At 36.0% G+C, this 24,730-nt stretch overlaps 2 protein-coding genes across 2 annotated transcripts; one reads left to right on the top strand and one right to left on the bottom strand.

Moving 5' to 3' along the window:
• Positions 1-1,961: 1,961 nt before the first annotated feature.
• On the top strand, positions 1,962-2,774 carry LOC110933235. Its single transcript, XM_022176466.1, has one exon. The coding sequence runs from the start codon at positions 1,962-1,964 to the stop codon at positions 2,772-2,774; it is 813 nt and encodes a 270-aa protein (XP_022032158.1).
• Positions 2,775-11,777: 9,003 nt separating this feature from the next.
• Positions 11,778-14,020, bottom strand: LOC110933236 (zinc finger BED domain-containing protein RICESLEEPER 2-like). The gene is made up of 5 exons (XM_022176467.1): positions 13,439-14,020; positions 12,766-13,351; positions 12,569-12,667; positions 11,886-12,502; positions 11,778-11,813 (listed from the first exon to the last, which is right to left on the bottom strand). Exons 1-5 carry the CDS (start codon positions 14,018-14,020, stop codon positions 11,778-11,780), a joined length of 1,920 nt encoding a protein of 639 aa, XP_022032159.1.
• Between the last annotated feature and the right edge of the window lie 10,710 nt (positions 14,021-24,730).

Raw genomic sequence — 24,730 nt, 5'->3', positions numbered from 1 at the left:
AGCATCGAGGACTTAGCTGGTAGTATCAGTTTTGTGAGTATATATGTCGTGTATTACGTTTATGCATGTGGGAATTCGCAGCACTTTTAATCTACTATTACATATCAAACCTGTATACTCGCCAATACTTTTGTATTGACAATATTTTAACGTATGTTGCAGGTTTAGTCGAAGTCCACATCAAATCAAGCTAGGAAGTCTAGAAACTCATCTAAAATCTAGGTTGTCGGATTTGAATTGTTCGAGAGGACAAGAAATCTGTAATAACTTATGTGATTGTATTGATTGTTAGTATGGGATAACAAATGTAATGAATATTATCGCAATATAGTTGTTATGGATTCTCTTGAGCAATCTGATTCGCCTAGTGCCGTGCCCTGATGATTCCGCCATCGGTTGGGGTGTGACAGGATGAGGTTGGATTTTTTTTGCCTAAAATATATACTAATTTTTTTTCTAAGGGGTGCGGCCGTCCACCCTGGCCAAAGGGTAGGTCCACCCTTGGTTGCAGCCTCTCCAAGTGTTCTCCAATTTTGTATTGAATGAAGTTTGTAGAACACGAATACGACTGAGATGGTGATTTCTTAGATGCGATGGACGCGTTTTCATTGTCTTCTTCTATTGACATGGTGGAGTCTGCTCAGATGGCCGAACAGAGTGCTAGTTTGTTGGCGGCTGAGGCTATGGGGTATGGGGCTTGGGTTGGGGCGTGTGTTGGCTGAAAACGCCCAAGACACCACCCCGGGGGCGTGGGTTGGGGCTTGGGTTGGGGCGTGGCCCAAGAGGCGTGAGTTTGAAGCCGGGCGTGGGGCGGGCTAGCAAGGTGACATGGCGGGGCTCTCAATGGCCAAACCAAACTAGCCAATCACATGCCCCCAACCCAAGCCCCCAACTCAAGCCCCACCATACCCCACGGGCGTGGGTTTGGTTTTGTTTTCCACGTGTCAACTCACGCCCCCAACCCAAGCGCCACCATACCCCATGGTCTGAGCTTTGGAATCAAAATTTAAATGATGTTTTTTTTTTATTGCAAATTATCAAACCTAAGAGCAAAAGATGTAAACCAAAGAGTTTATAGTTTTAATGTATCAAGATGGGAAGGAAAGACGTCCCTGTTACAAGAGGTTTAGGTATGATTTTATCGGTATAGAAATTTAGAAATATTTGAGAATCTCTGAGTTCGTCTGTTAAAATAATAATAATTAATAAAACCAATATATATATATCCAAAGGAAAAAAAAAAAGTAGTAGATTACTATATACATTTGTATATACACTCTTAAAAAAACTCAAATAGACTCATGTTTGTAACATATAGGTTAGATTCTATGATTGGTAGTTGATATTGGAATATCATCAAAGTAGTTGCAATTGTTTTTTCAACCACGTTGAAGTACATTTTAATATGTTTCTATCCCTTTTACCAAAATAAATAATATTAAAGTTTGCAAAATATAGTTTATTCCAAAATTTTGTTCATATTTTGTTGGGAGAGGAGGAGAGGGTTGTCCCAACTTCAAACATTGGACCACTGGCGGTCACCACTAACATCACTTGGACGGTGTTAGCAAGGGGTCCAATGTTTTACAAAATGTTAAAAGTTGGGACCGTCAGTGGCTATATTTGAAGTTGGGTCCGTTACCGACCAACTGGTGAAAGTTGAGATTATTCAATTCCATTATTCCATTATAATATTAGAAACTTGTAAACTTATCCAACCAACATGCAATAAATGACAACAAAACGAAGCCACTAATCACGACAACAACCAAGACGGCAAATTTGACCACCCAAAAAAATATTTTTCTTCAAATATTATATATTTTTTAATGTTTACAGTCAATTAGATTTGGCGGCAAGAACCTTCTTCCCACCTTCTTTAACTTCAACTTGTCACTTATATTAACCATCAAACCATCATTGATGTTTTTGTCAAGTTCTTCACAAACAAATTAACCAACATGGACGTTGCACCAGCCATTGATTTCAACTTCAATGCATCACCACACAGCGGTTACTACACTAGTGCTCCATCAAGCCCCACAAGACTCACCGAATTCTACTGCGAATTCGATGAATTGTTGATTGCGGCCGGAGCTAACCCGGGTGGTTCTCGGGCCGCAGTTCCATTTGCTTGGGAAGAAAAGCCGGGCGTCCCAAAGACGTCCACGGATTTATTCGAAGATGATTTCTCATTCGATGTAAGTTGCGAGTTGGGAAGAGATTCGGTTGCGGCCGAAGATTTATTCCAAGGGGGTGTAATTAGGGCAGTTAATGATTTTGCGCACGCGCATATTACCTACACATGTGAAGGTAATATTAATATTTCAAGAGGAAGAGAGAGAGGGTTTTCGTCCTCTCGTCTTCCTTCTAGAAGTAGAAGGACAAGATCTTTGTCCCCACTTGGGGTTTCGGATTATCGTAGGGACCCACAACCGATAACTACGAGTACAAAACAACCTTCCACTCCATCTTGTTCGACAGAAAGCGTGTCGAAAAGATGGAGTTTTAAGGATTTGTTTTTGTTCCGAAGTGCTTCGGATGGGCGAGCAATGGAAAAAGACCCCTTGAAGAAATACTCGACCGTTGTCCGGAAAAATGTTCAAGATATCCGAAACTCGGGTGAATCTGGCTCGGTTTCGAAACGAAGGGGGCGTGTATCGGCTCATGAGCTTCATTACAACTTGAACCGTGCAAATTCGAATGAGATGAAGAAGAAAACATACTTGCCATACAAGCATGGTATTCTAGGAGGATTGTTGTTCAATCCTTAAGAAGTTTGGAAACATCATGCATTTGATTTATTGTATATAATTATAAGCTAAGGCACCAGCTACAAGTCCCAACTAGGAGAGAGGAGAGGGGTCTAAAGTTTGATTTGTTTTTTGAAGAAAAAAAGATGTGAAAAATGTGAGATTGATGCAATAAAGATTGTGCTACAAATCTCCAAAACATATCAAATATTGTTAAAAAGTTTTTGATATATTAGGATAGTTTAGCGTGGTGGTTATTAAATTTTTTTATAGCTTTTGTATGTACAAATATGGATGAAGAGTATGTAATATATTATCAATCAATACTATCCTAATTTACTCTTTAAATCCAAGTTTTCTTCTTGTATATTAGTCACTACAGTTTATATTAATATTTATGTAACAAATTAAGGTGATGGATATGACTTTTTCTTTTTTCATGTGGTCAAGATTCAAATGGAGACTCCATTGTAACAAATATTTAACCGTTAAAAAAATATTAAAGTTTGTGTGGAATCGTTCACGTCCAAATTTAGATATATGTTCGGATTTTTTTTGTCCTACCATAGTTATTACATCTTCTGACAAGTGCATTAAATAACTTATAATGTGATATGCATGGATATATCTACGTCACGTAATGCGTAGTGGGGCGCGAACCAGGAGGATGTGTGACTGATGGCGCCTCCATAGCGCCAGACATACCGTAACAGCCGACCCTATGGGTTTTTTTTTATGAAGCGCGATCTTCATAGCGGCGTGTAGAGGAAGCTTATTTCAAAAATATGACTATTGAACAGTCAGAAATTAAAAAAAAATAATTAATTTTTAATATCTATAAATACTCCCCATATCTCCTATTTTTTTTTTAAATTCATCACACTCTCATTCCCTCTTCTCTACCTTTTTTTTATAAAAATCTAGAAATTACTCCCACTTTCTTCTAAAAAAATAATGGGTTCCTGATGCAGGCCCAAAGATAGAGGATCGGACCATGACATTTCTGAAGGCCTATGATCGAGCTTCCAAGGGTGTTTTACGAAAACGAGCATAACTTTGGCTACGGGTCTCCGTTTTGGGCGTTCGACCAGTCAAATCGAAAGGGGCCTTGTCCAAGTTTCGGCCCAAAAAAACGCGTTCTAATGGCAGTTTTGGACACTTTTATGTTTTTTTCGGTGTTTTATGCATTTTGTTTTTGGGCTTGTGTTTGGCTCATGGCCTTTTTGTGGCCCATTTCGAATTTATGTCTTTATTTATATCTTTCTCTTGTAAGTTGGATGGTCAGAAATCAATTTCGAGTTTACTCACTTTTCACTTCAAATTCTCTGCCATTTGTGTTGAATTATAGGGGTTTGGGGAAGATCATCAAGGGTATTCGCAGAATCAAAGTGATTTGTTCTTCGTTATCATAACACACGCTACATCAGTTCCCCATCGGAAGATTCGTTCACGGATATTTACCGAAGATTTTTTTCACCCGAAAAAATCGCGAAGTAGGAAGAAGCGTTTACGAGTGCATGTACTCTCACGATACAAGCAATGAAACATGTTCGGTGTTCTCCTCCACACCCCATTTTGAGGCGCACCTTTATCTTGCGAGATCGTGAAGCCGCGAACGAGCGTTTGATGAAAGACTATTTTGATCCAACACCGGTTCACGGACCCAATGTTTTTAGACGACGGTTTAGGATGAGGCAAAGGTTATTTTTGCGCATTAATAATGATTTGGAAACTAAGTATGACTTCTTTAAGCAAAGAATGGACGAGCGAGGATATTTAGGGTTCACCTCAATTCAAAAGGTAACTTCTGCTTTACGCATACTAGCCACGTACGACATCAACGAAGAGTACTTGAAGATGGGGGAGAAAACAACACGAGATAGCGTGGAACAATTTTGCTATGGTATTTTTTTACTCACTTTTATATATTTATTTTTATTTTTAAGTACATCACTAGTAAAACTTTTATATATTTAATTATATTTTAGGTATATGCCAGTTATATTATATGGAAAACTTTATTTGAGAAATCCCACTTGGAACGACCTTAAATAAATATACGAGGTACATCTAGAAAAAGCATGTAATACCCGGCATGATTGGTGGCTTGGATTGTCGTCAATGGCGTTGGTATAATTGTCCAACCGCATGGCGAGGTCAACATACACAGGGTGACCAAAAAGGGCCAACTTTGGTTTTACAAGCGGTTGCGTCATACGACCTTTGGGTTTGGTCAGCTTTCTTTGGTGTAGTCGGGTGTATGAACGACATTAATACCTTCGAGTGTTCACCATTGTTAGAGAGCTACCGATACCAAAGGCCGGTTTTCATGCAAACGGGAACGACTACGAGCATGGCTACTATCTGGGCGATGGTATATACCCAGAATATTTGAATATTGTTAAAACGTTTTCTGGAACGTTCGATGCAAAAAGACAGTATTTTTAAAACTACAAAAGTCTTCGCGAAAGGACATCGAGAGGTGTTTTGGGGTTCTACAACAACGATGGCATTTTATTAGAAATCCTTGTCGTATGTGGCATAAGGATAGAATACGAATGGCCATGTATGCTTGCATCATTATGCATAATATGATCATAGAGGATGATGGAAATGCGATATGCCAAAACTATATTCCGGAAGATGTAGTTAAAGGAACTAGGGGTGTGCACGGGTCGGTTTTTACTATTAACCATAACCATAACCGCTAGTTCGGTTATGGAGTTTTGGTAACCATAACCATAACCAAACTTCGGTTATGGTTAATCGGTTATGAAGTCGGTTATGCTTCGGTTTTGGTTAATTTCGGTTAAGTAACCAAGCAAGGTTTGAAATAAATAGGGTTGTGCACGATTTGAACTTAGCTTGAGCCTATTTTATAAGATAACGAAGACTAAACTTTTTGGTTAAACTACCGATTTAGAGTTCTTTTTAATAAGGTAATTCTCAAACAAAAACAATTATGGCCATAACACTATCAAAATAAATGACATCTACACGAAGATCATTTTATTACTAACATACTTTTATTTTAGTAAAAACCCTCTATATGGTTTTGTAGAACACAAATCTATTATATAAAGTTAACATCACAACTTCGGTTCGGTTTCGGTTATATTCCGTTAACAAAAGGTTCATAACCATAACCATAACCATCACCGATTGAGCGGTTATACAAAGTTTCATAACCATTGGTTATATTGGTTATCGGTTATTAGTGGTTCGGTTATGTCGGTTATGGTTCGGTTATCGGTTATGGTGGTTAATTTGCTCACCCCTAGAAGGAACTGAAGCAACAATGGAAGAGAGACTCGTAAATGCTCAACTATTGCGATCTAAGGATATACATAATGCGTTAAAGGCGGATCTAAAAAAATTGAAAATTAATTAATTGAATAATGATGAGGTAGGAGCTTTATGACTACGGGCGCTAGTGATATAACGCCCCATAAAACCCCTATGTGATGTGGCGCGACACATGTTGCATAACGCACCTAAAGAGATTTTCTGACTATACATGACCTAATAAACAACTAAATTAAAAGACATCTGTTTCCATTCATGGGTCTTAGAAAATTAGTTTTTTCCCTTCACTTCTGTTAAATAATAATGATTAAAAAATATACTTACAGATATCTAACATATATTAATTTTGGATAGTTATTATTAATTATGAATACTTATTATACATTAAGGGCATGTTTGGCTAAGCTTATTTAAGTTAAAAAGGACTTTTGGGAAAATGACTTAGGCGCTGATTGTTTTTCTCAAAAAGGTCTGCGCAGCCTCTTATGTCTGCGCCGCGCAGACCACGCGCAGACAATGGCCCCTACAGACTGTTTGTTTTCCGGAAGATGTTTCATTAAAAAAGGTCTGCCCGCCCTCTTCTTAGGGCAGACATGGACCAACCTCTTTTTACCTCTTCTCCTCCTCTTCTACCCTCAAACAACAAAACCCTAGACTCCTCCCACTTCTTCACCCCATCTCCTACACCACCTCATCACCCTCCCAGCGTCCGTCCGCCACCCACCGTCCGCCACCCACCTCCCTTCTCTGCCTCCACCTTCTCCGCCGTCGACCTCCACCATATATTCGTATTTGCATTCAATTTCCGGCTGTTTTTTTTCTGCCGTTGACCTCCACCTCCGTCGACAGCACACAACTGACACCAACCTCGTGAACCACAACCACATCATGCCGATGAGATAGACGCTGGATGTGGATCTGAGATGGGGGTTTTGAGGTGTTTCTAATGTTAGGTTTTGTTATATTTTATTCTTATTTTGGAGGATTAATTGTTGAATTTCATGTCCGTACTTTGAATGATTTGAGTTTTTTTATTTATTTCTAATCTTCTATATGATGAAAGTTTGATTAATGTTAGTTTATACATTTCAGACGGATTGATTTTTGGATTTCATGTTCATGCTTTGAATGAATTGAATCTCTGTTTAAATTAGGTTTCTAGTTTTATATTAACATCAGTATTAGGATTGGATTTGATAGTGTTATTGAGTTGGTGTATTTCGAGTTCAAGATAAGTATGTGCAGCTAGGTATTTTTAGAACTAGTGTGATTGAATACGGTAAACAAGGAGGTTTACTACTTCTATTCGAAACGAAAAGAAACGACTGATTATCTTTGGTACGAATTGATATGATTGTGTTTAAATCAAGTGGTTTAAGATTGGGAAGAATTATCAGTTCCTTTTGGAGCTTCGGTACTGGGAAAGAGGTTATGCGTTCATTCTGATGTCAGGTTTTGCAATAGTTCTTCTCAATGTTTAGCTTGCAGAAAACAAACAGTCTTCTTCTTGCAGACTGCAGAGGTTTGGTCCACCTCTTCAGCTATAGACGTCTGCAGATGTGGTCCGCAGACTGCAGACGTTTTACCTCTGAAAAAACAAACAACACCTTATTAACTTATGACTTTTTGAAAAGTAGTTTTTTAAAAAAAGTATTTGGATTAGCTTATGGGGTGGGAAAAGCCAATAAGTCAATAAGGGGGTGTTTGGCCTAGCTTTTTTATCTAAGCTTATAGCTTTTTTAGCTTATTTTTACAAAATAAGCACTAATGGATGTTTGGTTTAGCTTTTTAAGCTTATGCTTATTAGCTTATATAAGCTAATTCCAAGAAGCTTATGGAAACATGGTTTTTTAGCTTATTTGAATAAGCTTATTTGAAGAAGATGGTTTTTTACTCATTACACACAATGATATTATACCCCTTCCCATAATACAAAATAACTTAACAAACAACTAAAGATTAATTATTAATTATCAACTTGTAGAATATAAGCTTACCAAACACTTAAAAATTGCTTATTAAATGAAAGAAAATAAGCATAAGCTACTTTAAGATATAAGCAAAAGCCAAAAAAATAAAAGCTAGGCCAAACACCCCCTAAGTTGTTTTTTAAAAAGTGTTTGGTTTAGCTTATTGATATAAAATGACTAAAAGCTAATAAGTCAATAAGTTAATTCAAAAAGTCACAACATTCTAACTTTTCAAAAATGACTTTTTGATGACTTTTTCTCATTCTCAAAAAGTCATTTTGAAAAGGACTTTTGCATTTGGCAAACACTAAAACTCCTTATTGGCTTTTTGATTAAGTAAATAAGTTGGTTGAAAAAGCTTAGCCAAACATGTTATAACTAATCTTTATTTCTTGATTTTGTAGGTGTATTTATATATTTATAATTGCAATTAAACTAAGTTAACTATACAAAAAAGATATCAAGAAGACTAAGGTGTTGTTTGTTTTTTTCCAAAAAAAGTTTCCTGACCTTTTATGTCTGCCTCGCGCAGACCACGCGCAAACCTTTGAGTCTGAAAACTATTTGTTTCCTCGAACATCTTTCATTAAAAAAGGTTTGCACGTCCTCTTTTTGGTGCAGATGTGGGTCAAGCTCTTCTTAGCGTCGCCGCCTCCCTCCTCCCTCCCTACTGCTACCGGCTCCTCCTCCCTTCTCCACGCCGGCGCCGCCTCCTCCTCTCCGGCGACTCCTCCCACCGTCTTCCCTTCATCGCCACCGGACCTCCTCCAGCCGCCACCCACTACACTGCCCAAACATACCCCATTCACCTTTCTCTCTTCTACGGTTTACCCCTTCAACACACACAAACACACAGTCACCATTGTTGCAGACAAATAACAACAATCTTTATCAGTTTCGCTACTTCAATCAATCTTTTTACAAATCCCAGAAATCATCAATCGAAAGTTTGACTTTTTAATAGGTAAAATTTTCATCTTGCTTATCAAGAATCAAGATTCCATTAAAGATCTATTTATTTTAGTTACGAACAACATTGGTTTATTATTGATTATTCTGCTTATTTTGGAGTTAATTAATTCCAATTTTAATTACTTATTGCGGTTAATTTTGCAAAAAGTTTATAACTTTATTCAAGATTCCACAATAATTGATGATTAAAATTGATTTTAGTGTTTTATTTTGCGTTTTGGAGTTAATTTTGCAAAAAGTTCATATCTTTGATGTTAGTTTTTCAATTTTTTTTAAGTTAGTTTTTAGAATTTTTGAGTTGCAGAAGTTAAAAACAAACAGTTTTTTTTTTCTTCCAGACTGCAAAGGTTTGGTCCATCTTTTCTGCTACAGATGACTGCAGATGTGGTTTGCAGACTGCAGACCTTTTACCTCTGAAAAAACAAACAGCATCTAAAAGTCCATTTTAACTAAATTAACATTTATGATATTCATAAAAAAGTTAAAGATATATCTTGACGATTGTATATGTAAGACTATACGGTGTGGGATGGCATGAAGTATAGGCATGAACTGGCATGTGGCAGTCATGTCAGCAAGGGACGTGGTAAAAAAAAACACGGGGTTAATAAGCATGAAAAGTGATGTTTTAAAAAAGAAGTAAAATTAAAAATATGAAACAACCAATTACAATTAACCAAAACAACAGCCAATCACAATTAACCACATCACCACCCTCATACCCTCCATGCCCGTGAGAATTCCCCCGCCCTTGTTACTACGCCGCCACCACGCTATGGGAAGGGTGGTGTGCCGATGTTCAGGGAGCCCCACGCCACCCCTTCCACGGGCACCGTGAGGTCTAAACATATACATTATAATTTATTCAATCAATGTAATTGTAACACTTCGCATTTTTGTACTTTCTTTATTTAGAAAGATGTAATCGTACGTACTTCTGTTTTTGGAAACTTGTAATCATATTGTATTTGTATTTTGTTTCCAACTTTGTAATCCGAGACTTTATTCGTAATGAAATTCATGTTTTATACATATGTGCCATACATACAATCAATCAATAAATATGTGTTTACTTGCAAACCGGTACATGTTATGCGTGCAAATACTCATACATACATCACGATACATGAATTATACTTGCATACGTGTTCTATACTTGAAAACATGTCAAATTACCAAGTTTTAGTATAAAATGATAAGGAATCAAAGTTCAGGGGCCAAAGTGTGAAAAACGAAACTTGGATGGCCAAGGTGGGCGCCGCGTCACGCTACCCCCTTCCATTTTCTTTCGCGTGACGCCATGGGGTGTAATCCGCATGAGTTGTTTCCCAGCTACGAGTTGATCACCTTTTTCCCACTTATTTCTTCCCCAATCACCTTTAAACTTCATTAACCTCTAAACCTTAATCCTCCATTATATAAGCAAGCTTCCTACACCTCTTTTTCACTTTTCCAACTCTCTTGCGCTCTCCAAACACTCTCAAATCAGTTGCAAACACAAGTAAAGGGAATAAAGTGAGTTCAAACTCACATTTCTTCATCTTTTTTTCACCATTTCTCCCACTTGAAAGCTTGGAACACGTATAGGAGTGTTTCCACAAGTTTACCATGGTAAACTAAGGTGGAACATCACCATTTTGAGCTCCAAACTTTCTGTTTTGGAAGAATCTTTTTGAATATGTTTATGAACTTGTTTTTACTTATTCAAACTTACACCCATCTTGCTTCTAACCAAAACTATGGTTAGGGAGCTTGATTACGGTTGATTATCAAGACTTTAGAGGTGCAAACACCTCTAAACTTTCTATTTTGACAAGGTTTAGACAACCTACAAGTGTTGAGACCATCCAAGTATACCATAGTTCATATGGCAAGACTTGTGTTTTGGTAAAGGTGTGAACCATCGAAGCCTTAGCCTTCCAAACTTGTTCCACCACCTCATTTGATGTTTTGTTCATGTTGAACTAAGAAGTTTTGTAGACCCAAAGTAAGTTAACCCCGCCTCGTCTCCAACATTTGCCATGTTGGGTATGACATGCTCGGATTGTTCTTATTTGGCTACTTAGTATCTTAGTAGATTAGTTTACATTATTATCATTCATGACCAACCGGGTTTACCAACTATGTTGGTAAACTTTGTGCTTTGGTGAATTTATACAATGAGGTTTAATGAATGCTAATCATCCTACCTCCATGCTTGACTGACATGATTTCCATGATTATATATGATGGACTAAATAATAACATAATCTATATACTATATAAGATATAACTAGGGCTGCAAACGAACCAAACAAACACGAACAAGGCCTTGTCCGTGTTTGTTTGTTAAGGAAAATAGGTGTTCACGAACACTTACCGAATGAGCTTTTTTGTTTGTGTTTGTTTGTTAAGGAAATGAAAATGTTCGTGTTTGTTTGTGAATTTTAGGTGTTAGACAAATGCGAATGCAAACGAACACAAACGAACGTTCATGAACGCAATCGAACACAAACAAATGTTCATGAACACTAATGAACGTAAACGAATACAAACAAGCATTCGTTAACAAAAACTAACACAAATCTTTCATCATAAACATGGCATAGATCTGCCCAAGATATACTAACCAATTATCCAAACATAATTGACATAAGATTGATACACAAAATTACCATAAAATAATGTTTCAAAAATATATCATATTAAACTTGAAGTCTTCATTTAATCCATCCAAAATAAACTCAAAGTCTTCAATTAATCCAACCAAAATAAACTCGAGCTCGTTGAACAATAATCAAGTAAGCTCAACACGTACGACATCATCATTTTCCTACAATATTAAAGAGAATAAGCATCATTCATAACCAAACAAATAATAAAGATGATAGAATAAGAATATTACCTTGGCTTTCTTTTTTTCTAACCCATAGTAATGACGATACCCATCGGCTCCACATATTAGCATATCTACCGTCTTAGTTCCTAAACAAGAACGATGTGGGTCAATAACCCTCCCACTAGCACTAAAGGCTGATTCTGAAGCAATAGTGGTGACTGGAATAGCTAAGACCTCATCAGCCATCTTTGACAAAATTCTATACTTCAGTTTGTTCGCTTTCCACCACCCCAAAGCATCAAAATACACACCTGGCTCACTAATGTACACCCCTTCTTCCAAATAAGTGGTCAATTCTAACTTCACACTTTCAGCACAATCAGCAGTTCTAATATGTTGAGCAAACTTAGCACTACCAGTCTTGATACCGTTGCCAAATCTAGAACTCATAAAACGAGAACCACTTCCACTCCCACTTGGACCATTCCCAACATTTACATTTCTAGGTGAACCCATATCTTCAACGACCTGCTCTTTAAAAGCCTCAACATACTCTTTAAACAAATCTTCCAAATTAGTTTGAACTAATGTGTTCTCTACCTTGGCCTTTTCCTCGGAATAAATTGTCTTGAAAGCCAAGTCAACTAACTCCATCTTGTATCTTGGATCCATAACAGCACCAACTGAAATAAGCAAATTACAAGAACCCCAATACTTGTCAAAAAAAAAATTCATCTCCTCAACCATACCTTTCATGCACTCATCATCATTTAAAGCTACAACATCCAGTGCTTCTTTTATCCAAAATAACTCACTAAGAAATAAATTGGATGTTGGATACTCGGAGCCTACAAGATAGAACCATTTGAAGATTCAAAACAATTTTCGAGATAAAAATAGTTTGTTATTTTGAAACATCATGAACACTAGAAGATAGTAGTAATACCTGAAATGAGTTCTGTTGCCGCATTGAAAAGTGCCAAGAATGAACATTCATCTTCAACTTTTTTCCAATCATCATCATTGGGCAAAGTATTGTATGTAGGTTCTCGATCAGCATAATTCACAAAAACTTTTTTAAACTCCAGTGTTGTAGACAACATAGCATATGTGGCATTCCACCGAGTACTGACATCTAAGATTAGATGCTTCTTTGACATAAGTAATTGCTTAGAAAGCTCAGAAAACTGATGTAATCGACCCAGAGAGGCACTCACGTGTTTAATACTCTCACGAACATTATGAATTATGTCTTTAATTTCCAATAAACCATCTTGCCCTAATAAGTTAAGAATATGCGCACAACATCGCACATGAAACAATTGTCCATCAATTGCAAGCTTGTTTTGGATATTCAAGTTTTCCATAAACTTTTTAACCACCACATCGTTAGTTCTAGCATTGTCAACCGTCAAAGAAGCTACCTTCGTCTCAATATTCCACTCTTTCAAACACTTGAAGAGACAATCATATATATGAACTCCGGTGTATGGTGGAGGTACATCAACGAAATTCAATATGTATTTATGTAGCTAAAAATCCGAGTCTACAAAGTGGCATGTCACTACCATGTAATGAATATTCTAAACTGATGTCCACATATCAGTTGTGATGCTAACACGGTTAACTGCCTTTAATAGTTTTTGAATTCTTCTCCTTCCAATTTGGTAACTAGAAACACAATCTTGCTTAGCTGTTGTACGAGATATTTTGGTAAATACTGGGTTAGCTTCCTTCATCACCACATTAAAGAGGTCATACTCAACAAAGTTAAATGGCAACTCATGAATCATAATCATATGAGAAATAAGTTCCCTAATTTTAGCATTCTCAAACTTCCAGTTTTGAACCGTTGCTGAATCTGATTTTCCAAGTGGAATCTTCAACTTCAACTGACCTTTTTGCACAACTTTTAATTTTGGGCAATTGAAATCAATATGCCTATTCATTGGTGTGGTTGTTCCTTCTTTACATTTCTTGACTTTCTCCCCACAATGGATGCATTCATTTATTGTAGTTCCACCATTCGATGATACCTCACGAAAATGTTCCCAAGCCCTAGAAGTTTGCTTTCTTTTCTTTCTAGTGAATGCTTCAGATTCATTGTTGGCTCCATTTGCTTGTTCTACACCAGCAGTTGCATCATGTACAGCTTCATTGGCTTCTTCTTCAATATTAACAACGTTTGCATCATTTTCCATTGCTGGAGAATAAACAAAAGCATTAATGATATAAAATTGAAGGAGAATAAACATTATAAAAAACCTAGCCACTTTGGTTCGATGTTAGGTCTACTCGAACAACAGAACAAACATTAATAAACAAACACTATGAAATTAACAAAACCATAACCTTAATATACAAATAAATAAGTAAGTGAAAACGATATGCATGTATAATTTGAGAAATAAATAAGAGAAAGTGAATCTAATACAAAAAAATTTACAAGATAGTCCAACAGGTAGAGAAGACATTCTTTAACCAATACATCATTGCCTCCAAGCCTAACACGGCTAAACTATATTTGAAACTAACACGGGTAAAATATATCGGAATTCACTATCTGCAACACATACAGCCTCTGCACAAGCAAATCATATTCCAACTGTACTACAACCCTAAAAATAAGTAACCAACAAAAAAGAGACCTCTTAGGTACAACCAATTTAGACTGCAATTTGCAATATCACTGAACATACAAATACTAAAACTACCATATTAAATCAATTGATGTGGCATAAAACTTCTCAATTTTTTATGATTGGGGAGGTTAACGACATCTAAAAATACATTATTTAAAATATTTACTGAAACTATAAAGTCGAATGATAAAACTAAGCAGCATCATACAGTAAGGATTATCATTTATCAATGCATCATGTAACAACCACAACAAATAGCATGATCAAATTACCAAGAACCCTAACATAAGTTTCATCCTACTCGAATTTTCAACTATTAAACACGAAATCGGAAGATCGTTACAAAACGGAGTAAGAATTTCAAAGAAAATAAGTTATTTTTACCTATATTGTACAAAGAATGATGACGTAAAAACCCTAATCGGACTGGAATGAGAGCGAGGAGTGGAAGAGTCTTTCTCTCGAAGCTTGGAATGAGAGCTGGAGAACGACAATTTTTTTAATAGGGTTTCACGTTTGATATAACTGACTTATACATTATCATTTATATTAAATAGTTTATTTATTAAATAATATATCAATGCTAATTTTGATGTGTTAAGTAAAAATTAATTCTTAATATCCCAAATAAACTAACAAACAAACGAACCCAAGCAAACATAAACAAACATAAACGAGCATAAACGAACACGTTACCGAACGTTCGCGAACATAAATGAACAAACGCGGCATTTGTTCATGTTCGTTTGTTTAACTAAACGAACGAAATTTCTTGTTTGTGTTCGTTCATTTATTAAACAAACGAACACAAACGAACTTCCCGCCGAACGGTTCGCGAACTGTTCGGCAAACATTTGGTTCATTTGCAGCCCTAGATATAACTAAATTCTTGATGATAACTAGATTATGGTTATATGTCATGAACATAGGTTAACTTATCTTTGTTCGAAATTCCTCGTTTATGATTCTAATGGGAAAGTTTGGACCCATCAAATAACATAAAATCTTAGTGTCAAAATGACTGTTTAAGACAAGATATATATTTTTGTACACATACTTTTGTATACTTAAATTCCGAATCCGAATCCTTCACCAAATCCGAATACTCACACACCTTCTGTCACAGCCCCGCCCCCGACCCCTACCCCGGGAGCGGGCGCCACGAGTGCTCAGAGCGGGCGGTATCGGTGTTTATAAATTTGGCAGCGGAATTTAAACATCAGGACCGTAGTTAGGAAATATTTATCAGAGTCTAAAACACCAAACTTTTATAATAAATAAAGGGGATAAAACCCAATTTTCCATTACAATACATTTATAGGGATAGACCCTAATTTATTGAAAACAAATTCTCCTTTTTATTTAGGTAACTTTTATAGCCACATCTTTAAGCCTTCAGTGCTCTCCAGCTGGCTTCTATTAGCTTCACATTAAGTTACCTGAAACGCGTTTTAAAAAGGTTTTATCAGCAAGAAATACTGGCGAGTGCATCCCAGTTTAATTAAAACAATTTTACAACTTTACAGTATTAAGATTTACAATGCTTATATCTATCCAATTATTCAATACAGTATTGCTACTGGGCAACCTTTGTCCCCCGTGCTTGCGGTCATGCTACTATTCGCAATAGTAACGAGTGTCAAGTAATGTATACAAAACCTCACATACTGATGATAATTGTAGAATTACAAAAACTTAATCACTGTAAGTATCTTGATAAACATTTAGGGTTTTGTAAAATATTTGACTCACAAAAAGGTGACAAAAAGTAAGATGTACTCACAAAAAGAATTTATAAAAGGGGAATGACTCACGTTGCAGATTTAGATAATACTATAGCTTCCTGATGGTTCTCCTGGTTATTATCTATTAAAATTTAATAATGCACACGTGTTAGTAAGATAAACCAAATCACATTAGCCACACAACACGGGACAGAACTCCAACGATTGAGTCAGGCAGAGCCTGGACATGCGTTACGAAGCCCTAGATCAATCGGGTAGGGTAACAAATACGTGATCGGGGGTTATAATACTTACAACGAGGCAGAGCTTCGCTTTTTAGGGGGTATTATTCCCGAGTATAATTGCCTATCAGAGAATTGAGAAAGAATTTTAGAAATGAAAGGTGAAGAAATGAGGCCGAGACCTCAATTCGCCTGACGGATGACGGCTCACGCCCCGCGACGGCCCTCTCTGTTTCCTTCGTGGCCCACGAGGGACCTAGGGTAGGTCCTAGCTTGGTCGAATCAAGGGTGTAGGCTTCACACGCATGAGGACACGTGGCAGCCTATGGGCTCGCCTGGTGTCACTACGTCGCGCCCCGCGACAGATATGAGGGTCCGGGTCGCGGCCCACGAGGCCCTCATATTTTTGTTTTTATTTTACTTTTATTAATATAAAGGTATTTTAGGCTCGTTAACGAGTATACGAGATATATTAGGAACGTTAGGGCTATGTTAAGGGGTTTTAGGGGGTTGTTATACCTTCGTCTCCTAATGTACGGTAACTTCGGTGTTCCACTCTCAACGCTCATCAAATTCTCGATTACTAGGAAAGCTTTGCAAAACTGTGAGTGTACATAACCCCTTTTACTTTTCGTCACTTTGGGTGCAATACGTATACTTTATGAAACTCACACAATCACATACTTTATGCTTAAAACACAAACAAACAATCCAATATACATGCTTAATACGTTATGCTAGGAAGTCATACATGCTAGAAACTTATTCACAATATACTTTGTCATTAACTTTGATCAAGCCTCTCGTAACATGTATAGCGCTATAGGATTAACGCACAGCTCGTATTCTTGAGGTCATTTTAAGTTAAACAAAATGGTCTTGTCGTTGCTATGATAAGATTACTTTAGCGGGAAACTTTGGGTTGACAAGTAGGAGTTGTATGCTAGTATTGCCATGATATGTTCTAGATTACGTTTATGCCATGTGGATTCGTTTAACCATTTTTATACTTATGCTAGTACCAAAACTTGTATGTTCGCCAATACTTTATGTGTTGACATGTACTTTAATACGCATTGAAGGAAATTGATGATGATGATGATGGTGATGATGAACGAAATCTAGTAGGGAGACTAGAAATGCACCTTTAAATTTTAGTACTTGTAATTTGATTTCTTGTTACATGTTGTCGTAATTTGGTTTCAAACGATGTTCTTTGAATTTAGCAATGAAATGAAATTTTGATTTTATTCGATATTATCACAAATAGTGCTATATCTCTTGTAATCTCGTTTTCGTCTCACTCCGATTTTTCCGCCACCGGATGGGGTGTGACGGTAATACACAAATTTATTTAACCCATATAATACCAGTAGTTTTTTTCAATGATATAACTCTTTATTACTAAGTATATAATATTACATTTTTTAAACTAGTATAATACATGAGTATCTAGGCTAAGAAAACATATATGTGAAACAGACATATAAAGCATACAAGTGTGCGGCCACATATATAGTGAAAATGTGAAATTAAGCAAATACTTAGATGGAATTGGCCATGATTCAATCAAATATATTGTTCCATCTAAATTTTAACTACTCGGCTAAGAAAGTAAATCTACATTTTAAAATTTTAAAATGGAATAAGGAAGAGAACGCCCCGTGAAATTAAACACAATGCTATTCGTTTGAATCATGCGGTTGGTTGTATTTTATATGACACTTGTTAAAGATGTGTTATAATATCCAAAACAAACTAAAAATCTGTTAAATGCACTCATGGTATTACAAGGAGACGATGGATTATGTAATATTTTATTTGTATTAAACACCCTTTTTATATTGGTTTAAATGGTCTATGGATCTCAAATCTATTGTAGTGGAGGAACCTTCCACGTTTGTAGACAACATTAGAAAAGTTTAAATGTGGCCACATGACCTTTTATATTCACATGTTTCTCAATTAAAAATAACACGCGAATAAAAAAAAAAAAAAAACCATTTGCTTTTGAGAATCTAAAACGTAAGATATGAATTTGGTTTCCTAAAAAATATTAACTGAATGCAAAATAAATAATAACAAAGTTTAAGATTTTATTTAATTGTTCTGTGGTTTGCTTTATCAATTACTGAGAGAAAAAAAAAAGGTTGGTTCATGAGGTAGCGCTAATCAAAATTATTTATTTTTAACTTAAATATTAAAACTAGTACGGGTAGTAAGGTCGTCTCCATAAGAAATATGTGGTTAGTATTTATTTTTAACTTAAATATCAATACTAGTACGGGTAAATAAGGTCGTCTCCAAGGGAATATGTGGTTAGTGTTTAGCGATTGTCCCTCAACAACTTGATTGCCAAAGTTTATCATTCACCGTAAGGGGGGTGGGGGCGCTCCGTGGTGGTGCGTGGTGGTTGTCCGACCGCTCGTGGAACACCGCCGACACCATGGGTGACCACGCGTGGTGACCAAAACACGTTGTGGCCATGAGCGTGAAGATGGAATGTGAACGTTGGTTTGGTGACCGTTGGAGGGTGTGGTGAGTGATGGGCACCCCTAATAAAATCCATCACTAGTGATAGAACCAAGTTCGATGATGTGACGTTTAATGATTGAGTATGGTTAGTGATGGAAAGTGGAGCACCCCACCCCTGATGGCAACCATGAATCATAAATTGAAAGGGATAATTAAAGATCACAAAATAACACTAATAATGATAATATGGCCCTTGGAGTGTAGTGGCTTCTATCGCTCAATTAATCGTTTAGAATTTAAAAGATAGGTAAATCATGAGAATAAGCATGTTAACAGAATATGTTAGTAAAATAGGCATTGACTTTTATATTTGTGAAAATAGATGTTGAGTTTTCTCAGTGTGGTCTATGAAAGTGTCAGATTGTCAGTGTGTGGGCTATGGAGGTCTCGGCGGCTCTAAGTGTGGGCTATGAAGGTGCAAGAGTATTTCAGTGTGGGCTATGGAGGTGCCTGCAACTTGGAGTGTGGGTTATGAAGGTGTTGGAATATTGGAGTGTTGGGTTGTGGGCTATAGAGTTGCCAACTTGTCAGAGTGTGTGCTATAGAGGTGTGGAATTATCCGAGTGTAGGCTATGAAGGAGTCAGATTATTGGAGTGTGGGCCATGCAAGTGCGACTCTACTTATTTATTTGTCATACTCTGGTTGGTTGTTCTAGATTCCTTTTGCTAATATGTTTGGTCAACTTGACTATTCTCATGATTTTCCTTTTACGGACATAAAATATGCAATTTCAAGTTGGGGAAGCAGCTTATATCCTTAAAGGATGTGACAATAACAATCGTGTGTCTTTGTGTTCAATTGAAAAATACGAGTTTGGCGTCATGCACAAGGAAAATGTAAGTTAGTTCAATCACAATTGCTCAGTTTCCTAATGAGGAGCATTTTCAACATAAAACTATCGTATCTTAGGAATCAGCAGCTGCAGTTTTACATTTATTGTTGGAAGAGCTTGTAGATGTATTTCAAACGACATTAGAATGTATGTTGATGATGATGCTCCAATAACGGTTATCTGAACTAATCAAGACCACTATGATTTTTGTGTTTAGCAGGGTAGGGTTTGCTATTCAGAAGGGGGTAGCAGCGCAACTTGTTGCTCGTCTACCTGCCATTAGTTTGTAATGGTCTCTGTTTTAAACAATTAGTAAGCAAATTGTCTGGCTTTTTTTTCAAGTGTTTATGCGTATGATCAAAAAGCTGAGAGAGAGGCTTCATGATTCTCTTACATCATGTATTGACTCTTCAATTCAAAAGTCCAACAACAGATCCTATGTATTTCAAATCAATCGAAACAACTGTCCACATTCCCAAACTTCTGTTTTCTAGCTCACTTCCCCTGTCTGTCAAACTTCTGTAGTCATCGCAACCACATGGTTCAGCTTGTTAATCACTGACCCAACAAGCCATGAAAAAAATAAAGAGATGCAAGTCAATCGAGGGGTTTTTTTACCCATGATCTAGTGGTTTGGTGTAGGGGTGCTAAATGGGTCGTGTTCGCGGTTTCAACCCGACCCATAAACACTTACCGAACAAGCTTTTATATTTGTGTCGTTCATTAGGCAAATGAACGTATCCGTGTCCGTTCGTTATTTTTAGGTAACGAACACAAATAATCACAGCAAACGTTCATGAAAACAGAAAGAAACACAAACGAACATATATTAATTTTCAAATAAATTTATGCAATATCTATTAAATATTTTATTAGTATGAATTTGGAAATATTTAAATAAAAAATTAAAATTAAAAGCCTTAATCAACTATCAAACACAAACAAACATAAACGAACACGTTATCGAACCTTCACGAGCAGAGCCTCTGTTCATGTCCGTTCATTTGATTAAACGAACAAAATTTCTTATTTGTGTTTATTCATTAATTAAATGAAAAACACAAACAAACTTGCTGTCAAGCAGTTCACGAACTACGGTTTGCAGTCCTACTAAAAACAAAAAATACCTAAGGCTGTGTGTTGTGGATTGGCGCCCGCATACCAAATAAGTATGGGAGCGCTAAACACCACGTCGAGACGCCAAGTCGCCAATGGAGGGCGTTAAGGGCGAGTCCACCATTGCATTATCGGGCGCTAAGCCCCTTGAGAGATGGAGTCCACCCCTTTTAGTCAAGCATGTCTTTTCAACTTTTATTTTGCTCGCGATAAATATGTTCCGTATGATGTTGAACACCCAAGCACTCCTCCTTTCTGTAGTCTTGAATCCTATTTTGATCGTTCAGGTGTTAGCATCGTGCAATCTTGCAATGGGTTAGTACTTTGCTGAAATATTGGCAATGTACTTTGGAGAATCTAGAGGCCATCCACATTTAATAGTATGCAAGAAGTTCCAAGACTATAGTTTACACTTCAATGTGTTGGAGATGTTGAGCGATCATTCGGGTTGCTTTGTCAAGTATCGGCTACAGCTTGATGAACTTCCGGGTGCTTTCTTCTTGGAGACGGTCTCCGGTTATTGTGATCTTGACGTAGTCGATGTGGTTAGAAGCAAAGAAGAAGAAGAAGAAAACACATTCGTGGTGGTGAAAACTCCGGAAAAGTTTGTAACATACAATGTTCATGACAAGAGTTTTAAAGAAATACTTAGTTTCAGCAGGTACTCCTATGAAGGCCCTTCGATATTTCATCGTTACATTGAAACCTTGTCGTCTTTCTAAAAGACAATTCCGTATGTTATATCATTAACGTTTTCGAATGTGTGTTTAAAAAAAGTTTATAGGCTATTTAATTACGTCTAGTCAATTGTTCGAATATTGTGACTTTAAGTCGTAACCTATAACCTTGTTTTGCAACCATATATTACCCACTACAATAAAAAAACAGGAAGTTATATTTGCTCTTGTTTTTTTTGACCTTTTTGTAAGTAGTTTTCAATTTTCATCTACATTTTGAGTGTGATTATTCTACTGTGAAAACAAGGTAATTATCTTGTGCGTCAAACAACGAAGTGCATCCAGACACTGCAACCTGTTTTGTGTTTGTCGAAAACTTTGTTTATCAAGAAGCGGAAATTCATTTACTTGCAAATTTATATTTTGGCATAATTGGGTCGCTGACGACTGTTGTGTTGTGTATATGATAACTGTCTTAGGTAACAGATTATGTAGAGACACATGTTGGTGAGGTTTAGCAAATGTTCACTTTGTGGTATTTGTTGAGGTCATTGCTTGTAGTCAGGGCCGACACAAACCCAAGTATTTTGAGGCTTGGGCTTTAGGTCTTCAAATCAATAGGGCCTCCAACTTAAAAAAAAAATTATATATGATATTTGGGTTGGGCTAAACTTATCTTTACACATACAAAAAATATATAAAAATACAAAAACAAAAATTAAATTAACTTCGCCACCAATAAACCTTTTAGTTTATTTTGTCGGTCCCAAGCCCGGGTAAAGGAGGGTTTTTCTTTGCTTTAGGCCAACAAAATAGTTGAGCCAGCCCTGCTTGTAGTCTTAACTTACTCGTACATTTGCATTGGAGGTGTTGTGTTGACGTCACCACCATGGGTCTTTGTTGTTGATTAATCAATCATCCATCTCGTTAGTTTGATTAAACTTAGTTAGTATAGTCAGTGTCTATAATGTAATTGTCGCAAATATTAGGGTTAGTTTTGAATTTGTTGTAAAATAAACAAAACGACGTCTTGGTTGTGAACAATCATGTCGGTTCCGATGGTGGTATTTTGTCGGGTATAAATACCCCATCACTGTTCATTTGTAATCAATCCAATATCAGAAACTATTAGAAAAAAAAAATCGTTTTTCATTCAATTGCTCGTCTTGATTTCATCGTCGTCGTGTTCATATGATCCGATTAAGTCCCGTCACTTGTGTTATCTCTATTAAGAATACAACTTGATACAGAAGTGTTGCTCATTCCTTTAGTTTACAGAGTATTTTACTCCTCAAGGTTACATTGCTATAAAAAATATTTAACAACCTTTTACAATCCTTAGTTGATTATTAAAAAAATCAATTATGACAATTTATAGGCCTTCTATACATCCAAGGGAAATAGTATTAATGTTTTATAACAACTTATTGATAAGCAATCAAAAAATTACATATTTATTTCATAAGGGACTAGTTGTGACTTGTGACTTGTGAGTCATTTTGAAACTCAAAACTAAAGCCCATTTTTATTGGACTTAAAGGCCCATTGTGAAAAAATAAGTTAAGCCATCATATTTCTTAACTAAAACAATTTCTTTTATAAGAACAAAATAGAAATATATGTATCATTGTCATAATTACTATTACTAGTTGGTAGAAAGTAGAAAACGACGTCATATGGTACAACAATAAACCAACACAAGAGTATGCTTTATTGCACAAAAGGTGTTCTCATACATCTAGTTTTGAGGTCTTGTGAACTTTTTATGTTTCATAACAAGTGTTTGTTTTTATACAAAATGTGCACATAAATGTATGCTTTAACTTTAGTTAGCAATAAGAAGAAAACAATGGCCGAACAAGAGGGGTCCGAGAGTCGTCGACCATTTCATCAACCAAATTTTCTATAAACAAGGGTATCTAACGCCGTCACTTTCTTATAATCTGACCCTGTAAATTTTGACAACTGGCATATTTCAAGCGAATGTTAGAAAACTCTATTGTGAACCGATTTGAAAGTTTCCTTTTCCATCACTTAGAAGGAGGTAGAAACTAGCATATGCTACAATAAATGGTCCATTGGTACAACCATTTTCATTAAATGTGTAACCTTTTATCAACATGAATCAAGAACCACTCATCCCACTTCATTCCAGAATCACTTAGGGTCTGTTTGGTATGGGGTAATGGAATAGATGAGAGAATGGAATGGACGAGGTAATGGAATGGACATCGGAATGAAATGGATCATTCCATTCCATTGTGATGTTTGGTTACTCATATATGAATAGAATGAATCATTACTTTGTACAATTTGATAAACAAAAAAAAAAGATGAAGTAAACTCAACTGTATTAAAGCGACAGAAATATAATTGACTCAATAATAATAATAATAATAATAATAATAATAATAATAATATATTAATGATAAAAAATTAATAATAGATTTTTCATATATATTAATATTAGTTTGAATATTAATAAATATAAATATAAATAAAAATAAAAATAAAAGTATAATAATAATAATAATAATAATAATAATAACAATAATAATAATAATAATAATAATAATAATAATAATAATAATAATAACAACATAGTTCTTTCCATTCCTTGAAGGAATAGAAAAAAAACACCTATATGCCAAGGAATGGAAATTGTTATATTTGGAAGGAGTTACATTCCCTTGGAATGCTCCATTCCATTACCAATGATAACCAAACATGTTTATTTTCATTCCATCAAAATGATCCATTCCATTCCACCTTCCATTCCTTCATACCAAACGCTACCTTACTTTTGACTCTGAAAGAACAATAGGGGATGCCCCCACTGCTTTAAAAATATCAAAAGAAGACATCACTTTTTGTTCTTTGCTTCAATTTGGATGTCATTGTCCTTTAAGGACCACTTCTATTTTCCCTTTATTCTCTTCTTTTGCCATTATATTTATGTATAAATATAATATATATTTGAAAATAATGCAACTCAAAGGCCAAAAGAGGGCCTGGAAATAACACTGAATCCCATTTTATGCATTCAATATATACCTTCTTGTTATAAAATCCCTACACTACATCACACTCAATTTGCTTTCACAACAAATATCTTCAATAACAAGCTCATAAATCCACAAAA

This window comes from Helianthus annuus, chromosome 4 (genome assembly GCF_002127325.2).
Source record: "Helianthus annuus cultivar XRQ/B chromosome 4, HanXRQr2.0-SUNRISE, whole genome shotgun sequence".
NCBI lineage: Eukaryota > Viridiplantae > Streptophyta > Magnoliopsida > Asterales > Asteraceae > Helianthus > Helianthus annuus.
The sequence above is the reverse complement of the archived record's forward strand: the minus strand, read 5'-3'. Positions and strand labels throughout refer to the sequence as shown.